The 14,375-nt window shown below is 48.9% G+C and overlaps 1 protein-coding gene across 1 annotated transcript in view; it reads left to right on the top strand.

Moving 5' to 3' along the window:
- Window positions 1–14,375, top strand: part of NKAIN1 (sodium/potassium transporting ATPase interacting 1) — a 486,347-nt gene that overhangs the window by 331,226 nt on the left and 140,746 nt on the right. The window contains exon 3 of the mRNA XM_078681897.1: window positions 7,223–7,303. Coding sequence (XP_078538023.1) covers window positions 7,223–7,303 — 81 coding nt within the window. The remainder of the gene's footprint in view (window positions 1–7,222; window positions 7,304–14,375) is intronic.

Below are 14,375 nucleotides of genomic sequence, written 5' to 3'. Positions count from 1 at the left end.
AGTGTACTGGGTTAAAAGCAATGGAGAGGGCGTGGCCAAGATGGCGGGCTGAGAGGACGCTCTCTCTGTGAGCTCCCGTGATCCCGGGGCCCCTGCACTGTTCTGTATCGCTGATCTCCCCCGGATCGAGCGGTATCCGACGCCTAGCGTAATCTAGCACACAGCGGCACTGCCCGAAGCCTCACATAGCCCTGCAGACCCAGCGGCGCAGCGCCGGAAGGACCCCGGGGCGAGGACCGGCTAGGGAGCCGGCGGAGACCCGGAGGGCCTGAGGCCGCTACCTGCCGGAGCGACCGAGAACAGCATCGGCGACACAGTGGGGACCTGAGGGAAGGAAGCGAGCCCAGCACGAGCCACTTGTGAGGTCCAGAGGCGGAGGCATTGAGCGGACCGAGCGGCGCTCCGGCCGGAGTTAGGCGGGGGAGGAGCCGGCGAAGGGCCGCTACGCCAGACCGGGGATCAGGCAGCCCAGAAGGCCTGTGTCTACACGCCATCCCCCGGCCCCCTTCAAGAAGCCCCACTTGGAAGGCGAGGACGAGTGTGCCAGGGAACGCCTGTAGGTACCTCGACGAACAGAGGCACGGCGGTCGACCTCCGCCTTGGCCCGGCTCCCGAGTGGTCTTCTCCACTAGGCCTGCGGCGCAGAGTCACCACGCGGGCCCGCGGCCTCGACCGGATGTAGGCCTTTGCTTGCTCGCCCTCCCCCTACGGAGCCGCTGCCCAGCTATCGAGGCGGGAATTCCCCTGGTGACCCCGTCAGGGACGTGGGGCGCCCCTGAATTCCGCACTACAAGGCGCGGTGATCGACGTGGCCGGCAGAGACCGAGAGGGGGACCGGCCCGTGGCACCTCTCACTCTCGCACTGTGGGGGGCGACCCCGATTCCAGCGGGAGTGGCGCTGCCCGAGTATCAGCCTGGAGGAGCGGTCAGTGCCCCGAACACGCTGTGGTTCGCCCGCGGAGAAGGAGTGGATTGCTCTGCCGCCGACGCCACAAGAACTCTACTCCTGTTCCACGACGCAGTTGAGGCGACCTTCTACTGGAAGCGGACCACTATTGCCCCCCTTGCGTCAGCACTCTCGCTGTCCTGAGGGCCCGCAGGTTGGAGTGGGACTGGGCGGCGATACCCGTGGGAGTGCCGTTGTGCCTGGACTTTGCAGGACATCTCGACCTCTGGCACTGCCACATCACGCAGACCTTTGCGGGTGCCATCCCTCCTGCCGGGCCTCCCCACTTCCACGATGTCAGGCAACAGAGGGGGTAAGAAAGGAGACCGCACCTTGCCGGAAATGCTAGGCAGGGGCGCCCCGAGACAGGATAGGGGTCAGCCTGCCCCGAGCCCTTCGAACAGCTCTCGAGGCGCGGAGGGGGGGGAACCTCCGGTAACCAGGTCTTTCCTGGAGTCGCTGTTCAGCTCCCTCAGGGAGGACTTCCAAACGCTGAAGCAGGAGGTGGCCGGGGAAGTCCGTGAGGTGAGGAGAGAGGTCGACTCCCTTGGAGAAAGAGTGTCCACTGTGGAGGATGCCGGCCACTCCCGGGATGAGGAGATTGCGCACTTGCAGCAGGAGGTCTTGCGGCTCAGAGATCAGCAGATCGACCTCCAGGCCCACGCTGAGGATCTCGAGAACAGGTCCAGACGCAATAACATTCGGGTCCGGGGAATCCCATCTAAAGAAGAAGGAGACGACATAGCCGCCTACCTGAGGGACCTGTTTCGTGAAATACTGGGCGAACCTGGAGACTTCCCTGTTAGAATTGATAGGGCGCACAGAGTGGGCCTGCCGTGACGGGCCTCGGCGCCACCCCGGATATTCTGGCCTTCCTACCGGACTTCCCCTTGAAGGAACGGATTCTCCGCGAGGCACGGCGACAGCAATCCCTGCGTTTCCGGGGTCATCAGGGGGCCCTGTTTCAGGACTTGTCGGCGATCACACTGCAGAAACGCAAGGCATTCAAAATAGCCACGGATTTCCTGCGAGAACACGACACGCAGTACTCCTGGGGCCACCCCTTTCGGCTCATTTTTCATTGGAACGGGACTCTGCACCAGCTCCGGTCCCTCCAGGACACTTGCGGAGTGCTGGGAATCACCGCGACAGATGAAGACGCTCCCACGCCTCGCCGTCGACGCAGCACCAGTAATGGCTGGCAGACGCTCCAGAGGCGGCGATCCCCACCTTCGCCTTCGCGACCCGACTCACCCACTGTCCGGGCGGAAATGGACAGTGCAATACGTGAGGTGACCAGGGACACGTCGTCTGGTGATATGGCCTTGACGGCCTGAGCATACTCCGGGGGGAGATCGTCTTGGCCTCATCATCATTGCAGGTGCGAGGGTTCCGGGGATGGGAGGCGGCGGGAGGGCGTGTGATGTGGCTGGACGTCCACTTAAATAACTTTCCACAGACTTGTCCGTTATGGACCAGACTGGGACAATGGTGTTCTTTGAACGGTTGGCTGTGAGGGGGGAGGGAGAGGGGGATGGTTGGGGGGGTTTTGGGTTCAGAAGGTCGCAAGAAAGGGTAGGGGGAGGAGTGGAGTTGGGCTGTTGGAGGGTAGTTCTAAGGGAGAGGGAGGGAGGGATTCGGGGACTGTACTGTACTGTTGTTGCATTTGCTTTAACCTCACACCACTTTTTCACATTGTTGACACTGGCGCCGCCCCTCCAGGGCCGCGACCGGCTCATTAAGCATTGCCCTTACCCTTATCGGTGATGGCCCTTAAGATTGTTACCCTTAATGTGAAAGGGCTGAACAACCCGGTCAAGCGGAAGGCAGTGCTGTCCCTACTTGAAAACGCTCAGGCAGACATTTGTCTCTTGCAGGAGACTCACTTCCTGGCCAAAGACTGCCACAGGCTGCGGTCACCGAAATTCCCGGCACAGTTCTTCTCCTCCGGAGCTACCAAAACAGCGGGGGTTGCAATCTTGGTGTCTAGAAAGTTTAAGGGGGAGGTTTTGCATAAAGTGACAGAACAGAAAGGGAGGCTCCTAGCTTACATGGTCAAGACGGGAGGTCTGGTGTTTACTATTGGCTCGATATATAGTCCCAATGACCACCAAGAGCGGTTCCTGCACTCGGCCCTGGAGGACGTCGCGGCCACCCCAGATAGGCACATAATTATTGGTGGGGACCTGAATATGGTCTTTGACTCGTCCTTAGATAGATCGGCGCAGCGACGCCCGCAAACAGGGGAGATCTCGCAACTGAGCAAATCCCACATGGGAGATCTCGACTTGCATGATCTGTAGCGACGCCTCCACCCTACTGCCCGAGCCTACTCCTACTATTCACACGCACACAAGACCTACGCGAGATTAGACCATCTCCTGGTGACGGGACCGGTCTACGAACTAGCCACGGCCTCTGATATGGGGGTTCTTTCACTGTCGGATCACGCCCCGGTAGCGGGCACTTTCCGGCTACCGCCAGTGTCTCCCTCGTGAGGGGTCTGGCGCCTCAGGGACACCCTACTACATAAGCAATCCGTAGTGAAACATATGCGGGACTCGATTAGCGAATATCAGCGGCACAATGATAATGGTGACACCACTCGAGCGACACAGTGGGCCGCCTTGAAGGCGGTACTCCGCGGCGAGTTTATCGCCGTTTCCTCAGCGGAGAATAGAGAACGGCAGCAAAAGAGGGACGAACTTACGTGCAAGGTGAGGGAGCTGGAACAGGTGCATCAGAGAACCGGGGCCCCCAGAGTCTGGAGGCAACTTAAAGCTGTCCGAAAACTCCTGTCTGCACTAGACATGGATAGGGCGGAATACGCGGCGTTGCGCCTGAAACATGCGTATTACACTGGCGGCGATAGGTGCGGCCGGCTCCTGGCAAATAAGCTTCGTATAGCGCACCAAAAACATCGGGTGAAGGAGCTATCGGTTTCCGACGGGGTGACGGCCACAGAGGATGGCCAGATTGCGGACGGTTTCCGTCGATACTACGCCGACTTATATGCGGGCGCGCCCTCCTCGGCGCAAGCCGAGGCTGACTATCTGGATTCGGTCGATCTCCCCTCCCTTGCCCCGGAACAGGCAGAGCACTTGGAACGGGGCATTCGGATCGAGGAGGTGATCACGGCTATTTCCCGACTCAAACATGGGAAGGCCCCAGGACCCGATGGATACACCCCACTTTTCTATAAAATGTTCTGCCCAGAATTGGCGCCGCTGCTGACGCACCTTTTCAACTCGTTCTCTGAGCCGGGGGCTATCCCGCCGGACCTACTCCAAGCGACGGTGTCGGTTATCCCCAAGCCGGGAAAAGACCGGACTAAGTGCGGCTCCTACCGGCCGATCTCACTTTTGAACGTGGACCTCAAGCTGTACACCGGGATCCTAGCGGCGCGCCTGGCACCTCACCTGCCGGGGCTGGTGGATCCGGACCAGGCGGGGTTCATCCCCGGTAGACAAACAGTAGACAACACCAAGAGAGTGGTCCATATCCTGGAAAAGGCCTTCCGAATTCCTGAGGAGCGAATGCTTCTTTCGATTGATGCGGAGAAGGCGTTCGACCGGGTACACTGGCCCTACCTGGAGAGGGTACTATGCAAAATGGGCATGGGGGAGAAATTTCGCGCCCTGGTATTCAACTGCTATAGATTTCCGTCCGCAGTGGTGCGGGTGAATGGTTGCAGCTCCCGAAAATGTGCGATAGAGCGGGGCACCAGACAAGGGTGCCCGTTGTCACCGCTACTCTTCGCTCTTTATATGGAGCCATTTGCCCAGAGGATTCGCCAGAATCCGGATGCGTCGGGCGTTCGGATGGGGAGGTATATCCACACCGTTAGCCTCTACGCGGATGACGTGATTCTGACACTTGAAGATCCGAGAAAGGCGCTCCCTGCTTGCGTCGCCGAGTTGGAAACCTTCGCTGCAGTGGCGGGTTTCAAGATGAATATGGGGAAATCGGCGGCCCTTGACATCTCGCTGACCACGGCCACGAGACTCGAGTTGCAGGGCCTCTTCCCCATGCGCTGGTCTAAAGACCTGGTGCCCTACCTGGGCATACTACTGGCGCCCTCTTTACCTGCCATGGTGACAGCCAATTACGCAGCCTTAGGCAGAAAAATTAAGGAGGAATTGACCCGCTAGAACAAGGGAACACTGTCGTTGCTGGGCAGAATAGCCGCGGTGAAGATGACTCCCTTACCACAGGTACTATATTTATTTCGGGCCCTACCACTTCAACCCCCGAAGTGGTGGATTAGGCAGGCTCAGGCGGATATCGCACGCTTCGTCTGTCAGGGCCGCAAACCCAGACTCAAGAGAGCCTTGTCCACGCTGGCACCTGAGTCCGGGGGACTTGGCATACCGGATCTGCACAAATACTTTCAGGCGACGCAACTACGGTATTTGGTGGAGTGGAGCAGGTGGGAATCTGATAAGCACTGGCTATTCCAGGACCAGGCAGTGGCGGGCAGGACTCTGCAGGAGGTGCCCTTCCTGCGCAGAGCTCACCGTCCCCCCAACCTCTACGCGTCTTTTATCACGCGAGTCCCGCTGCGAGTCTGGGACGCCGTGAATACTAAGCATGAGCTCACTACCTTCCCGTCACCGTTTACGCCGCTGGTCGAGAACCCGGACTTCCATCCTGGGATGGAACGCGGAGCCTTCGCGCACTGGCGGACGGCTAGATGCAGTGCGCTGTTTCACATGTACGGCCCGGATGGCGCCATATCATTCCAGGATCTCAGGCGGGAATACCACCTGCCTGAGACCGAACGGATGCGGTATATGCAGGTGCGTCACTGGGCGCTTCAGCCGCAGGTGCGTGACTAAGCTGACCGGAAGCTCACGCCTTACGAGAAGTGGCTGGCGACGCGCTCCTCGGACTCCAAACTCATCTCAGATCTATATAAGCTCCTGCAGCCCCCCCCCTCCCCTTTCCACATCTACAATCCCGGGCGGGAGCGCTGGGAACGGGAGCTGGGAAGTGCTCTGAGCCACGCGGATTGGGACCACATTTCCTACCGGGCACGGCACTCCGCGTACCATGCCGGACTCACCGAAACGTTCACTAAGATATCCACCTACTGGTACTACACGCCGGAGAGATTGCATGAAATGAATCATAACATTGTGAACACCTGTTGGCGAGATTGTGGACAGATCGGCACGCTTACACATGTTCTATGAGATTGCCCTCTATTGAGTCCCTATTGGAAGGAGGTCTTGGACGAGATAGACCTGTGCTTTGACATTGAACTGCCTCGCTTCCCCGCCTATGTCCTGCTGGGCTTGCCCAACGGCCTGATGTATCCTCTGAGGTCTAGAAAGGGTAGACAGATAGCGATCGCCTTGGGCTCGGCGATCCAGAACATACTCATCTACTGGCGCACCACCACGCTCCCCACCACTATTGGTTGGTTACATAGGTTGTGGCATGTCCTGGGAATGGAGACGCTATCCCTCATGGTGGCGGGGGAGGTGGATAAGTTTGAAGAGCTGTGGCTGCCATTCCATACCTTACTGCAATCAGAATTCAAAGAAATTACCTGTCCCCGATATCTCCGGCTGCTACGGCTAACATCCCTGGCGACCCCATCCACCTAATATGCCCGGGAGGATTGTCGGGCGGGAGGGGTGGGCACATTGCAGAGGTGGTAAGGGAGGGCGACTTTAGCACAGTACGGGGGGAGGGAGGAAGGGGATCCAGGGGGTAGGATGGGAGGGGGGGAGTTGAGCAAGGGGGTGTTGGTTCTTGAAATTGTCGTCACCATATACGCACCTGGCACCATGCTCTGAGGGACGTTATAATTGCAGCACCTTTCGCGCTGGTTGCGCTCCTGTGGCGGAAACTTTGCACTACCTCTTTCGAGACGACTGTATTCCTTTGTTTGTATTGTTTTTAATGATGCAATAAAATACTTTAAACCTAAAAGCAATGGAGAGTCAATGAATGATTGAAAGCGGAAACCAGGCTGTCAGAGTGGAGGGGTACTGTTACATCGTTGTGATGTAGTCTTTGTTAAATGAGTTGTATCTCCAGCTGTTTCATAAATTGTTGGTATTTCATGCTGGCTATGGGAATGTTGCTCCATATCTTTGGTGCACAAATGGAGAAGGCCTGTTGCTTGTTATTTTCTTTTTTATACTTCTTTGTAGATAAGATGCTAGATGGAGAAGGTGGGTTTTATTGCGTTATTAATATTGCAGCCTCTACTTTCTGCCACATTTTAGTTCTGCTTTCTCATGTGCCTGTTGTGTTTCCCCACAGTACGCTGTGTGGCTGGTGCTGTGGGTCGGATGGAATGCCTTCATCATCTGTTTCTACCTTGAAGTTGGACATCTCTCACAGGTACGTCCATACCCTCTATACATAAACAATATTGTGTGAGTACCAACGTTCCAGAGAGCAGATTCTCCTTGCTTTCGTATTCCGTAGCCCAGAATTAAGGGTATGCTTTATAGGTTTAGGTGTTCACAGAAATGTCCTGGAAACAGGAAGATCCAAAGCACATAGGTCATCCTAAATTTGGCTTATCAGTCTTTCAAAGCAGAGAGGGCAGAAAGTACTTCAAACACACCTGAAAGAAAAAACAAATCCAGTCCCACAAGTCACTACAACGGCTAGCTCGTGACTAATTTGACCTTCAGAGATCTTAAAACAATCTCTCTCTTATCTCGGTCCCCAAGCACAAAACCAGTTTCTCTGGGACATAAGGCCAAAGCAGGGCCAGGTAACTTCTAATACCCTCTGTTCCCAGAAACAGAGTAGAAGTCAGACACAGACGTCCAAAGTGAAAACTCAGAATTATAGTACTGTATGTGTAAAATAGAGTAATCCTGGCACAGGTTACGTTTGCTTTGTATATGGCAAGGAGGACTTTATGGTGACATTGTTGATTGTCTATTGTGGGTTGATTGCTGAAAAGCCAGCATGAATTTCTAATGAAATTAACATTTTTAGTTCCTGGAATCCTCCTGGCTAATGAAGATGTTTTTTGTTGATAAATGCATTAATTGTCAAAGTGCATATTTGGGTGGACATTCGGTTTGCAGTCATTCTCCTGTCATGGAATGCAATTATAGCTCCAATACCAAAATACCATTCATGAGTATGACATTGAAATGTCAACAATGATTTCGTGTCACTGAACATGCATTCCATTATAAAAATTCGCAATGAATATGTTGATATTTTGAGGTCCACAAAGCCTGAATCCTTGTGGTATTCAGAGAAACAAAAGATACAAATACATCTTAGTGGATGGGAACTGCAGTGATTTCTTCAGATCACACTTAAAATGAATGCGGGTGTGTGTCACCTATTAATATGTTTTGAGAGTTGCTGATAGGTCCTTAGGTTACAGTGAGTTGTTTAATAGCTAATGTGTTGTATGCCATTTCCCATTTCTTGTTGACAGGGGTAGAGTTCCACAAGAGAAGCATTTGTTTTACAAATGTTACATTGGCATGTTAATTACCTGTTTCTCTTTGATGCCTGTAGTTGACTAGCCATTAACTGATTTTCTGTAGCTAGATATTGATGATTTGCGTGTGAGTCAAAGTGCACTTTTTGGCGAAAATATGATATGCCAATTCCATAAACTCTCTAATGTGCAACTATTCGTCTATTTGTCTCTCCATTTGCAACAGTGGTAAACGTTAAATATATGTCTTCTAATTTCTTCTTCTTGTTGGGCTGTTTCCAGCAGTTTGAACAACCAGTAAAACATAATATGAAAAACGAGTAACTTGTCTAGAATTACTTGGCACGAAGCACCATTGTGCCATACTTCATCTCATCACTACAAGACATCCTAGGTCTCTGCATCAATATTGTAATTGTAAATAGTATTTAGATAGTGCTTACTAGCCCTCCCGAGGCATTGAAGCATGTTGCAGTGCAACTACGCTGTTCTGGAACCCAAGGTTAGAGATAAAAAGGTAGAAGATCAAAAAAAGTGATTTTTTAAAATTTGTGGATTATTTGCGGTAATTCTTTTTGAAATACAAAGAATTGGAGCGCATATATATATAAAATACTTTCCTGCCAGAACCTTGTGGCTCGTCTCTCTCTTTTCACCTGGAGTGGAAGTTAAGAGGGAATGCTGGGAGTGATATATATATATATATATATATATATATGTATATATATATATATATATATATATATATATATATATATATATATATTCAAGAACAACTTGGCAAGATCCCCACCAGAGTTTCCACAGCACAGAGGGAGTCGACAACGCTTTTTCCTTTTCTAGGTAATTTATTTAATTTACACCTTGTGCAAAACAAACAGGACGGTCGATGCATTTCGGCTGTTGCCTTCAACTGAACCATATATATAGATACATAAATATAGTATACAGCGATAAATATACACATACATTCACATATAAACAAATTATACTTATTACATTTTTATATATACTGCACAAACCCCCATATATATACATACATATCTATATATATATTTTTTTTCTGCCACAATTCTCCACGAGGAAGAATAAACGGCTCGCACTTTTGCAATTTTTATTTATTTTCCAAATTCATTGTTAGGGTAAAGGAAATGGACCTACGCCTTTCAATCTTAACATAAGACCTTGTTCACGATACATGATCGTGAACAAGGTCTTATGTTAAGACCGAAACATAAAGAAAAATTGCAAAAGCCCACAGGAGTGCGAGTCCTTTATTCTTCCGCGTGGAGAATTGTGGTGAAATATATTAGCGGTTTGGTTCAACCACGGACTTCCGCACCCACAACGAGCGCCGCAACCTGACGACCGTGAACCAAGGCTGGGATGAATATATATATATTATATCAACTCCACCTCGCACTTACTCGTACGTGATGCACTCCTTGCAATAAATACCGCCAGTCAAAGATGTAGCTCGGAAGACTTAATTTTACATCAAGCCAAACTGCAAAAACCCAACGCGTTTCGGCGATACACTCGCCTTGGTCACGGGTAATCGTATGTTTGTCTAACCGACATTCAATAAAGATAAACAAAGTGCTAAAAAAAAACATAATGTGTTTCCTGTGCATAAACATCAAAACAGGACTAAATATATGTCGGCCATCTTTGCATGGTGAAATACGGGACGCCTAAGTGTTTACCCTACAGTCTAAAGGTCGTTTTCTTTAAGCGAACCCATACTTTATATATTCACAATTTTCATATGTTTCATAATCTTTTCAAGTCAATAACGGTGAATTATTATCATTGTTATTAAACAATGATAAATATAATAAATATAAGTAAACATTTAATATCATGTCTAAATATATGATTATGGTCATATTCAGATATATACTCCTGAAATTATACTTATTCACAAGTCCCAAGTGGGCAATTATTTCATATTGATCCACAGTTTCCAAAGTAAAGTCGGCAAATTATAACTCTAATACAGACAACCCCAGTGGGTGTTTCTTGTGAATATTATTCTTAAATATCACTAGTGAATATTCGTAACCTTTCCCAAGTGGGTAAATCTCTAAAATTATATTGTCTCTGAGTAGCCATAGTGGACAAAATTGTATAATTTCCAGGAGTATCACAGGGCTCCATAGAAACGTTTTTTCTTCTTGTATCATCACCTAGAAAAAGATGAAACGTATATTGGTGGCTGATCCTGTGTTGTTAATGTTTAAGCAATAAATTTAAAAATGATTAAAATTATAGGAAGCAAAAGAGCGAAGGAAGCAAAGAGTCACATATCACAAGAATCTAACTGCATAATGATCCCATATATGCTAGTTTGACAGTATTCAGCAATCTCATGATCACAGTAATTTCATCATCAGGGGTGGAGACAGAATCCGTAAGTTACGACAAATGGAGTCTAAACTGATCTTGGAGCTCAATAACAGAATTCCAGGGGGGTTAAACTCAGAAGAAGAGATGAACTGGTTCCTTGGGGAGTTATATATAGTGTATACAGTGAATATGTATTGATGAAATTACTGTGATCATGAGATTGCTGAATACTGTCAAACTAGCATACGTTTCATCTTTTTCTATGTGATGATACAAGAAGAAAAAACGTGCCAGGATTCTATGGAGCCCTGTGATACTCCTGGAAATTATACAATTTTGTCCACTATGGCTACTCAGAGACAATATAATTGTAGAGATTTACCCACTTGGGAAAGGTTACGAATATTCACTAGTGATATTTAAGAATAATATTCACGAGAAACACCCACTGGGGTTGTCTGTATTAGAGTTATAATTTGCCAACTTTACTTTGGAAATTGTGGATCAATATGAAATAATTGCCCACTTGGGAGTTGTGAATAATTATAATTTCAGGAGTATATATCTGATTATGACCATAATCATATATTTAGACATGATATTAAATGTTTACTTATATTTATTATATTTATCATTGTTTAATAACAATGATAATAATTCACCGTTATTGACTTGAAAAGATTATGAAACATATGAAAATTGTGAAGATATAAAGAATGGGTTCGCTTAAAGAAAATGACCTTTAGACTGTTAGTAAACACTTAGGCGTCCCGTATTTCACCATGCAAAGATGTCCGACATATATTTTAGTCCTGTTTTGATGTTTATGCACAGGAAACACATTATGTTTTTTTTAGCACTTTGTTTATCTTTATTGAATGTCGGTTAGACAAACATACGATTACCCGTGACCAAGGCGAGTGTATCGCCGAAACGCGTTGGGTTTTTGCAGTTTGGCTTGATGTAAAATAAAGTCTTCCGAGCTACATCTTTGACTGGCGGTATTTATTGCAAGGAGTGTATCACGTACGAGTAAGTGCGAGGTAGAGTTGATTTGGCAGGGCGACCTTGTGCCCTGGATCGCACCGACGCCGAAAGAGTCCCGGTCTCCACAAGGATAGTGGAAAGGTGGAAATATATATATATATATATATATATATATATATATATATATATATATATATATATATATATATTTATTTATATATATATCCACAGCTCTATGTAGATACATGACATGTAGTAATCTTTTTTTTATATTTCTTTTTATTAACGCAAGGCATCACAAATAAAAGCACAATACAAAGGAAACACTTTCCCATAGCATATTACATCTTATCAGGGGAGGGGGGTGAATAGGGAACATGATACATACAAATCAAAAGATTTACGGGGATGGGGAAATATCAGACACAGAATCTCTAGGTGGCTCACAGATATCCCCCCTGTATTAGTTCCAAGACCCCCACAACGACGCCCACTTTCGAGGTCGGCCTCTCGCTAAATAAACAGTTTTTTCACGAAACATACACCAATCCAGGTCCTCTTTTCATCCCTCAAGGGCTGGAACACGCTCAGATCCCCAAAGCTGAGCTATATTTCTCTTCGCTATCATAAAGCCCAGTGTGGACCATTTTGTCTGTGCCGAGTTGAGATCAGTGGGCTCCCAGACATTAAGGAGGCATCTCCTTGCCTCCGGCATCAATGCTACCCCCAAAACCTCATGCATTGTGTCGTGGATCCTACCCCAGTACTCTGCAATACACCGATATTCCCAAAGGATATGGAGGAACGTACCCACGAGACAACAACCCCGTCTACACAAACCTGCCTCAGACAACCTCATCAGGACAAGGCGGGGCCCCGTGACATAGACCCTGTGTAATATCTTCAACTGCACGAGCCTCAATCGCGCTGGGATAGCAACCTCCTTAGGCGAGGATACACCCAACTGCCAGTCCTCATCGTCAAGCTCTAAGCCATCTCGCGTCCATTTATCCCTCAGATCTGTAAGAAGATCCGCCCTATGATTAATTAATTTCTTGTATATCAGGGAAATAGTTTTCTCAGACAAAACCCTATCCTCGAGGGGTGAAGCCACTGGTAAGTCTACCTCAGAAGGCAGAACCGTCTTCAATGTGTGTCGGACCTGTGCATAGCGGGAATATTCGGTTCTACTCAACTCAAATTCGCCCTGCAGTTTTTCAAATGTTTTGAGCTTCCCCTTATTCCAAATATGACCAATAGTGGAGATCCCTATCAAATCCCACTTATCAAAACCTTTTGTATTCCATAATTTATCCAATCTCTCTGAATCAAACAGTGGGGTAGCTAACGTTAACCGGTTTCTCCATCCCAATGAGCTTGTGGCATCGTGCCAGACCCGCACTGCGTGCTGAGTCGGCCCTGTCAAATTCAGCCTCGCCGGATTGGAATACAATGCCCTATTATAACTACCTCCCGGGAGGAGCAATCTATCCATCATGTATCCGGGATCGGACACAGATCCATATGTACCCAGGTTTATAGCATGCCAGCTAGGAAGCCCAATAATACCATTTGATATCGGGGAGGGCCACACCCCCATTATACCATGGGAGCGTTAATTTAGTTAAAGCAATAAGCTACGCTGCAACCCCTCCACCTCACGGAAATAACTGGCCGGCACCATATCCAGGGTATTTTGGAGGGCATAAAGAAAACGAGGCAGGGACATCATCTTAAAAAGAAATGCGCGACCCAGCAGCGAGAGGGGAAGTATCCTCTAACTCGCCGAGTCACTCCTAAGTCTCTGCAGATGGGGAAGAAGGTTCCTCGCATACAGAGTCGCCGGATCCAATGAAATGAAGATTCCCAGATACTTAAAACCTCCCGTATTAATCTGTATCGGACAATTCCACGGAGGAACCGGGGCCTCTCCCTTAAGCACGAACAAAAGAGATTTCCCCCAGTTTATGGATAATCCGGAATTTCTACCAAAGGAGGCCAGCACATAACACACATCAATAAGGGACTTCCTGGGAGAGGTCAAATAGAGTAAAATGTCATCCGCATATAACGAGATTCGGTCCTCCCACTCCGTGGACCACCGAATACCACAGATGGAGGGTTCCCAGCGAATCCAGGCTGCCAAGGGTTCCAGGGCCAGAGAAAAAAGAAGAGGGGAGAGGGGACAACCCTGTCTAGTGCCACGACCAAGACGAAAAGACGCAGAGACCCGATTGTTGACCACTACCTGGGCAAGCGGTTCCGTATATAACAAACATACCCAACGAATAAAACCAGGCTCAAATCCGAATTTAGTCAGTGCTGCCCACAGATACGGCCATTCTACAGTATCAAAGGCCATTGTTGCGTCCAGCGAGGCTATAATGGCCCGTTCCTGTAGGGTATGGGCCCTAGCTATCACTCCATGCAACCTCCGCACATTTAGAGCCGTATTTCTATGAGGAATAAAGCCCGACTGATCCGGATGTATCAGTCCACTAATCACTTTAATCAGCCTATTAAAGAAAAGTTTGGCAAGTATTTTGGGTTCCGCATTAAGTAACGAAATAGGCCTATAAGAGGCACAGCTAGTTTTTGGTTTCCCTTCTTTATGGATGACCACCACCGAGGCCACTCTCTGATCATAAGGCAGTATCCCCT

Source organism: Lissotriton helveticus, chromosome 3_1 (assembly GCF_964261635.1).
Source record: "Lissotriton helveticus chromosome 3_1, aLisHel1.1, whole genome shotgun sequence".
In the NCBI taxonomy this organism is placed as follows: domain Eukaryota; kingdom Metazoa; phylum Chordata; class Amphibia; order Caudata; family Salamandridae; genus Lissotriton; species Lissotriton helveticus.
This window is presented reverse-complemented; position numbering and strand designations above follow the sequence as displayed.